Genomic DNA, 9176 nt, shown 5'->3' with positions numbered 1-9176 from the left:
ATATTATTATAAACTGTGATAATATTTCACGATATTACTGTTTTTATTGTAAATGCATGCAGCCTTGGTTAGCATACAAGTCTTTTTACAGAAACATAAAAAAAAAATCTTACAAACCTCAAACTTTTGAATGGGTCTGTGTATATTAAAACACATACTTATTTCAAAATATAAGGTAGAAAAACGTTTTACTCTCAGATTGTACAACTTTTTAGTTAAAACGTTAGCAGTTAGAATGTTTTTCTTTTTTAAAAAGGAAAACAGAAATTTACAAGCTTTAATATTTGTATACAGAAACATTTGTAAAAGAGATGTGTTTAATGCATGTTATCAAACCTTAACAAAATAACTAAAAACACTTGATAAATATACAACATGAAAAAGTCAACATACATAAGACATCTACACAGTTTAAGCTGAGTACAAAATCAAGCCAAGAATCTAAGCTTTCTGATTATTATAAACAGAATTACCTTGAGGTAATGGCTTAAATTTGATAAGAAGAAAAGCAAAAACTTGGTTATTATATGTCAGTTCATATAGAGTGAAATCAGATACAATAGGTACTTCAGATACTTTTAATACTCTCATTCTCACTGTCATATAATGTCTCAGTTAACCTGGATTCATCCTTTCTATTGTCTCACTCATTTGCTGAAATGGGCAATGAGGTCCCGAAGATGTAATCCCAGTGTCTGAAGTAAGGGGCGAAGTTCCCTTTAAAGTGCTGATGGTGGGCCAGGTGGTGCGGCGCCCCGCCAAAGCACGGCAACAACCGATGCAGTGCCCAAGGAAATTCATATCCACAGTGGTCCTCCACAGCCATCCAGGTGTTAACCAGATGGAAAAGGATTTCGCTAAAAGGGTGGCAGCCCACAAGCATGGCACTTGTAAATGCAAGGGTTTGTAGATACAACAGTTCAGAAATACTGGAGTCTTGAGCTGCCAGAGCAAAAGTGTCCCTGTTCTGATGGTGAATGCGGTGGATGTTGTGGTATAGCCAGGGAATCCTGGGGAAAAAATTCAGACATTTGATTCAGTTATATAATAATATAAATATAAATCAATATATTTAATATAAATAGATACAGAAATTATGCATAAATATAGGCCTTGCTAAAGTTACAAGTTAAAGTACAAGTGGAGACAACAAGTAGAGTGAGCTATAAGGATGTGAGCTATAAGTGAAAAAGTGTGAAATTGATGTGACGTGTGGTGTCCCATATTCTGTATTTGTGCTTTGTATTTCACCCATCCAAGTGCACACACACAGTAATGAGTAGTGCCGCAGCACCTGGGGAGCAGTGCCTTGCTGAAGGGTCTCACCTCAATCATGCTACTGAAGGTAGAAGAGAGTGCTATACATTCACTCCCCCCACCTACAATCCCTGCTGGTACTTAGACTTGAACCCACTAATTTTGGGTTACAAGTCCAACTCTCTAACCATTAGGCCACGGCTGCCCTAATGTGGTATGTCATAATGACATCAACAGATTATGAAAGAGGAATGGATGAGTGTTTTTTTCTATATGAAGTGTTGAACTGTGCACATGATAGTTGTATGTGTTTATGCAGTTAAATCCTTTGAAGTGTTTGGAGTCAATGGCACTGTTACTAGTGCAAATGCTACTGGAATATAAAGAGGGTTTTTTGTTTGCTCATGGCGACGCAGGTTTGTAATCTGACCCCTTCTTCCTCTACTTTACATGTCTTGTCTACTCTGTAAACTCTATAAAGAAAAGGCAGTTTAGTTAAGAGCTTGGATTATTTGGGACAAGCTTACTTTGGAGTCAGATATAATAAATTTTTGACATACTGTAGATGCATTACACACATAATAGCTCTACTGGGACAATGGACCAAATTTTTTTGTCCATTAAAGGGAACTCTAGGATGAAAATGTCCCCTTTTTCGCTACATTATAAATACCCAAAGGTTAAAAGGATAGTTTGTCAAAAAAATGAAAATTCTGTCATTAATTACCGTCATGTTGATCCCATCCCCTAAGACTTTTGTTCATCCTCAGAACACAGTTGAAGATATTTTAAATAAAATCTGAGCGATTTCTGTCCCTCCTTTGACAGCCTAAGCAACTTTCAATTTGAAGGCCCAGAGAGGTAGTAAAAACATCATGGAAGTAGTCCATGTTACACCAGTGGTTAAACTTTCATTTTCTGAAGTGACGGGAATGCTTTTTGTGCCAAAAGTAAGAAGTAACATGGACTACTTCCATGAAGTTTTTACTACCTTTCTGGGCCTTCAAATTGAAAGTCACTTAGGCTAACAGAAACCATAAACAGAAACCACATGAATAACAAAAAAAATAGAACATTGTACCAAATTAAGAATGAAACTCTTAAAAAATGTTACTCTTAAGAGGGTGAGTAATTAATGACAATTTTTTGTGTGAACTAACCCTTTAAGGTTTGGCTGGTTAGCGTGACCTTGGCAGCCTCTACTGGTAGATCACTTGAACTACACTAGCAGGTAAGTAGATAATCTCATTTTCAGGTCAGTTTTTGTGCTAATGCCTCTATTGGAGGGGTGTCAAACTCAATTCCTGGAGGACCAGAGCCCTGCAAAGTTTTATTCCTACCCTGCTTTAACACCCATACCATATGTAGCTTTCAAATTAAGCCTGAAAGACTTGATTAGTTGGATCAGGTGTGTTTAATTAGGATTAAATCTAAACTACTGTATGCAGGGCTCCTTTCCTCCAGGAATTGAGTTTGACACCCCTGCTCTATTGCCATAAGATCGGCACCCAAAGGTAACACTTAAGTCAAATTTAATCCACTGAAAAGCATTAAAATGGATTACTGACAGGGACTAAAGATTACTAAAGATTATTGTATTTTAATTAGATCCCATCACCATAATAAAGATTCAAATGATTGAATATTGTTGGTGTAACATAATTTTACTAAAAAGAAACATTAAAACTGGGACAAAATTTTCACCAAAGATTGCATTCTTCTGGTTAATTTAAATCACTTTTGGCATTTCATAATATCTCAAATATTTTATGACGATATAAATATAATCCATATAGAAGCAATATTATAATATTTAAATAATACATTTCAATTATTAAAATATTGAAATAATTATATTTAATAATGCCATATAATTATAATCTAGAAATATCCATATATATATATATATATATATATATATCTATATATATATATATATATATATATATAATATATATATATATATATATATTTCTTTTTTAAATAGGGCTTTAGGGCTTTTAAGGAACGAATGTTGTTCCTCAGAAGTCCACTAAGCTAAGAACACATTAAAACGCAAATGAAAAGATTAACTGTGCTCGAAACACTTCTTTTTTTCTCATAAACTGAACCCACTTCATTCTAGGGAGAAAAAAAAATATGGACTATACTGACTAGACTATTGTGCCTAAAAATAAGAAAAAAGGCCCAAAACTTTAAATTCCTGCATTCTCAAAGACATATGAAGTTAATACTATATAAGACAGAGAGTGAAACGGAGAGAACGCAGACAGTCTATGAAAACATGAAATAAATATCCAAGTAAAATGTTTAGAATGACTGTTAGAGGTCAGTATGACAAATGTGTATGTTTGGAATGTGTGCCTTTAACGTTTTGGGAGAAAACTGATTGTTTTTTTTTTTTGTTTTTTTACAAATGTTTGCACATATACACAAACTGCACAAAATGGATGTCAGCCGGTTCCAATACCAAAAAGATATTTATAGCGTCTTATTTAATAAAGCAGTTAAAATGACAGTAAATAAATATAAGATTTAAAAGTCTGTCAGTTCAATTTTCAAAGCTCCAGATGTGCAATGTTGGAAGCTCCATATGCTTACTTGTGAGTGGTGTAATGAGAAATGAAGAAGAGCGCATCGAATACGAGCATGCATGAGACACATTCCCTGAAGGCATGGAAAGAGGACGGCGCTTTCTCCGGGAAATGCGTGCGCCGAAGCGACAGAAACAGCGCAGTAAATGGTAAAACGCCAACGATGTATTTCCATAAAATTCGAGTAGCACATCGAAACCACTGATGCAAGCCAACGACTTCACGGCGTATCCTGTACTTTTGGAGCCATCCCACATGTGGACTGAAGACATCCAGAAGCATGAAGGGAGCAGAGAAGATGAGATGAGTGCTGAAAGCTGCGCACACGCTAAAGTGGGGTGACATGAGGAGCAAATGACGTTCCGCATATATTAAGTCCCAAATCCACTGAAGAAATCTATCGCCTCCGAAAAACAGTAAGAATACAACAATCATCCTTGTGAACTACTATTGTTTCGACCGCAGATGGTGCAACAGCAGCGGTGATGTGCTCCAGATGGGCTGTCTTTTGATGGGAACCGTTTTCACCGTACAATGTGAAGATCACTTTCATTCTGACACAGCTTTATACAGGCAGCGTAATGTGAACGCAAGCCACGGCGAGAAAACTGCTGCTCTCCTCCTTTGTTGCGACATCTGCTAGAGGAAGGATGCCACTTTATAGCTAAATTGAAAACTGAACTTAAAGTTACCAAAAGTTGGTAACACTTTATAATAACTTTAATTAATAAATCATTAACAAACATGTAATGCTTAACGGATCATTAGTTCTTCCCATATCTAGAAATGTGAAACAATGTGCTTGTTAATGTTTACTATTAAATGTATTAAACATTACCTAATAATTAACATTTTATGTAAATTAAAATGGCAAATGCCATTAAACTTCTAATTCATATGATCATGCACATCTTGAAAATCTACAAATGATTTTAACAGATGTTATACAATGATTAAAAGCTGGCGTTAATGCACAACACTTTTGCTGCTATTGAGGTGTGATATGGGCAAGGTTAGGATAAGGTTTGGTGGTATGGGTAGGTTTAAGGTTGGATAAGGGGTCAACAAGTGTATGGGGTCAATTTGATTACTATAAGGGAACACAATACAATATGTTTTTATTGCATTGTTTTGATAAATTAAGTATTTTCTTGAAAATACAAATACAAATCTCATTGTTCTGAAAAGCGAGGTGTTCTCTGATTGGCCAGCTATCCAGTGCATTGTGATTGGCCGAATTCCTCAAGCGTGTGACTGAAATGTTACGCCCCTTAACATACTATGCCGTCTCCCAGGCCAGCAGCACAAGACTCAGCCCAGCTGCTCTGCTCGTACACATCCCATCATCGCTTTCTTTTAGCAGTTCAGTCAATGTACAGTTAGGAGTAACTGAATAACTCGCGATATTGATTTATTTCGCGTATGTAAACATAAAACCATGTCTGCATTTGTGATCTAAGAAACAACAAACAACAAGCCTACTCTACTGCTCAAAACTCGTGTTAGAATCATCATTGGCAAATTTTTTAAATATAAAAAAAACGTACTTACAGGCTGTGAGTCAGAAGCGCCAGACAGTCCTTGCAAAGTTTGAACTGCCCAACTTAATACAGTCTTTGTGCCACAGACGTACAGTAGGGTGACCAAACGTGCCATTTTCCCAGGACACTTACTGGCCAGGATTTCTATGTTGCCAAAAATATCCAGGTTTTGGCTTTGGTTTCCTGTTTTCATACTTAATGAAGGTAATGATCGTTTGACGAAAAACATGCAGACATTGTACGTAATCGACCAATCGTGGTGCGTGAGAAGGTGGGATCTACAGAGAACGGTCAAGTGTACATATTAGTGTTCGACTTGAAGCAGCACTTAGCATACCGATCGGTGTATGACATCAAAGTACCGTGAGAGCGATTCAAAAGCACAAGAAGCCATCTGCTCTCTAGAGCTCTCACAGTACTTTGTCATACAACAATTGGTCTGCGCAGCGCAGCGCAAACAAAGCCAAAACATGGATATTTTAGGCAATATAGAAATACTGGCCAGGACGTGTCCTGGGAAAATGGCACGTTTGGTCACCCTAGGAAACAGTCCTCATCCTCCATAAAATGCGCAGCACACATCTGAATATTTGGATTGAACTGTTCTGGAACAGTGTTGAAATACAACTTAACCACTCAAAACTAAACAGCGACTCCACAACATGGATAAACAAAGTAGTTTCGCTTTTACAGCGAAACACACAGCGACTCCACAACACGGCAGAGGCGGCAACAGCGAGAATAAAAGTTACTCCTTCTTTCTTTGCATGAACATTTGGGCGGCGTTATGCAAATCTTCCCACATAGTGATGTAGAGATGTGGGGGCATGTTAGAACGAGCCATTTTAGGGGGGTTTGGTTGACTCTTAACTTTTATAAAGAATCTCTTTGGATTTAAGACTTTAGTCTTTGCAACTTTACAGATCTTCTTTATGCACCAAGAGCTTGTAACAGTCCAAAGAGAAAGGAAAATTTGAAATCGCATCATATGACCACTTTAACATAAATAGTTTGTAAAGTGCCTATAGAGAATGGGAATGTGTCATCACAGCCACAATGCGTTCTGGGAATTTAGGTCTTTACATGGCCGGTTTGAAAAACATGCTTTTTTGACTGTTAGAAAGCTGAAAAAGCAGAGGTATTTTCTGCAGACATTGATAAGGGGTATGTCATAGCTCTTATCAATGTCTGCATTACCTCTGCTTTTGATTAACACCATGTTGATACAGCAAGCGTTAATCATTCCAACGTGATCTTAAGTTGAATCATATAAACATAAAATAATATAAAATGTCTGCATTCACTACGGAACTCGGATGAAAGTTAAACTGAAACTTGGTATGGTAAACAACTCAAATAAAATGTGTCTTAATAATTGATATCTGTAGATTTATTATATACAGTGATTTGCATTAAACACTCTTAAAAATAAAGGTGCTTCATGATGCCATAGAAGAACCTTTTTGTCTAAATGGTTCCACAAAGAACCTTTAACATCTGAACATTGATGAAAAGGTTCTTTGTGGCGAAAGAAGGTTCTTCAGATTATAAAAAGGTAAGAAGGAGAGGGTTCTTTAAAGTACCTTTGACTGAATGGTTCTTTGTGGAACCAAAAATGGATTCTTCTATGGCATTGCTGTCAAGAACCTTTTGAAGCACCTTTATTTTTAAGAGTGAACTGTAAGCCCTCACACAACAAATAGAAGAAAATCATATATGGAAACGTTATCTTGTGGCAGCTTGATGATACCCGCCCACTTGTTTGTACGGATTAAGTTTCATTCATTCATTTATTTGATCGCTTGCATTGTTGTTCGGCATCTCTATTCTTAAGAATCTTCACCTTGGTTCATTCAAGTCAAGATATTTATTTGCATAGCATCCACAATACACACAGTTTCAAAGCAGGTTCTAGTAAGTTCTGTTACCTTGGGCTTAATTCTTTACACTGAGCAGTTTTACTGGGCAATATGACGATATATAACAATGATAAATGATCCACTGTTTGAGATCTAGCTATGTATTCTCCCCTTTAAAAAATAGCCATGGTTTTGCTACTCTAACCAAAGTGTTTTAGCAGTTAGCCTATATCAGTACCACTGTGTAGTGAATAATGAATATTTGCAGCCTCTCAGACAAACCACAGAGCATTTTTTTATACAAAGAGATTTACATATTAGTCCATTATATTCTAAGAGTATGTAAGTTGGTTTTCAAAAAAATATTAATAGTAAACGATCAGCTTTTTCTGTGGTGATTTGCGTGTTTACAATCTGTGCTTCTGAGCATGACCTAAAACATGGCGGAATCCAAAGCGGTGTGACGCAGATTCCCATTCTCTATAAGATATATTTTCAAAACATTTGTAAATGTAAATATTATCATTAGCTAATATGTGAACTGGGGTTTAATGACATTTGTAAGCATTCAAAAGCACATTAACAAATAGGCTTGTAAATATTGTATAATTTCTGTAAAAATCATTGGTAGATTTTTAAAACGCATTGAAAGTTTGAGGACATTTGTAAGCATTTCAATTTACATTAAATAATGATCTGTTAATCATTTGGTAATGTTTAATAAGTTCATTACTTAACATGAACAGGCACATTATCTCATATTTCTAGATATGTGAATATATATTAAGTAATGATTAGTTAAACATTATATAATGTTTGTTAATGAATTGATGAAAGTAATTATAAAGTGTTACTGACTTATTTTCTTCTGTGGAACATTACAGCTTTTCGAAAATGTAATATTTTGATTAATGTCTAAGTGTTGTTTTTTTGTTCATACAATGGAAGTCAAGGACAGCTCTTCAGAATATCTTTTTTGTGTTCCACGGAACAATGATACGTAAATGATGACATCATTTTTTATTTTTGAGTAAACTGTCCTGTTTCTGTTTGAGGTTTTAGAGAACACTGATAGAATATGCATTGTTTTAATGTTTGTTCACACTTTATCATTTTTAGTATTATTTATTTTTCACTTTTCAACTGTCTTTTTTCTATACTGTATTCATTACCTTTAATTGTTGTTGTAGCTGGAGACCCCAAAAATGAAACATTGTGTGTGTCATGCCTTTTCAAATAAATCAAATTAATAGTTAAAACATTTCACTAATAACAACCACATATAGAATATTACAGTTTCTTTATTAACAGCATATGTGTATGTTTTGTGTGGAGCTCATAATGTGTGCAGCTGAGACCTGGTGGCCGTGGGAACAGAATACTCTCTCTCTCGCTCCCCCTTTTCTTTCTTTTTTAGGTTATAGCAGCAGAGATCAGATGCCAAATTGAAATATCTTTCACATTGTCAGTTCTTTATTTTTGTCACTTCAGTAGACAAGGAGCATAAGTACCTCACTGCATAAGCTTTCAATTTACTAAATATTCTAAGCACACAGTTTGACTGTTGGTTTTGGATGTGGTCAGGTAGTGCAGTCAAAGTCTACTTGGGCAGTCATTCGTTTATCTTGGTATACGTGTGAAAATAGCAGGAAGAATGGATTACTAACTCTGAGTGCTTCCAGTTCCTTACTGACCACATATCGCCAATAATGATTAATTTCCCAGGACACAGTAGTGAATTCCACTGTATTGAATTTGTCATGGTTTATTTTTTTATGATTTAATACTTGATATGTTGTAATATTCTATTCCTGGCTTATCTGTTATGGGGTTTGGTGCCTCTCATTCACTATCTCAGAGGCACATTTTAATGAATGTATTATGAAGTTGGTTCTTGAACTATTTAATTCAGTTTAATTTACATT

General features: G+C 35.6%; 1 protein-coding gene across 1 annotated transcript; it reads right to left on the bottom strand.

Moving 5' to 3' along the window:
• Positions 1–299: 299 nt before the first annotated feature.
• Positions 300–4611, bottom strand: LOC109056552 (cholesterol 25-hydroxylase-like protein). Its single transcript, XM_019073746.2, has 2 exons — positions 3859–4611; positions 300–1010 (listed from the first exon to the last, which is right to left on the bottom strand). Exons 1-2 carry the CDS (start codon positions 4284–4286, stop codon positions 644–646), a joined length of 795 nt encoding a protein of 264 aa, XP_018929291.1. The 5' UTR covers positions 4287–4611; the 3' UTR covers positions 300–643.
• Between the last annotated feature and the right edge of the window lie 4565 nt (positions 4612–9176).

Source organism: Cyprinus carpio, chromosome A5 (assembly GCF_018340385.1).
Source record: "Cyprinus carpio isolate SPL01 chromosome A5, ASM1834038v1, whole genome shotgun sequence".
NCBI lineage: Eukaryota > Metazoa > Chordata > Actinopteri > Cypriniformes > Cyprinidae > Cyprinus > Cyprinus carpio.
The sequence above is the reverse complement of the archived record's forward strand: the minus strand, read 5'-3'. Positions and strand labels throughout refer to the sequence as shown.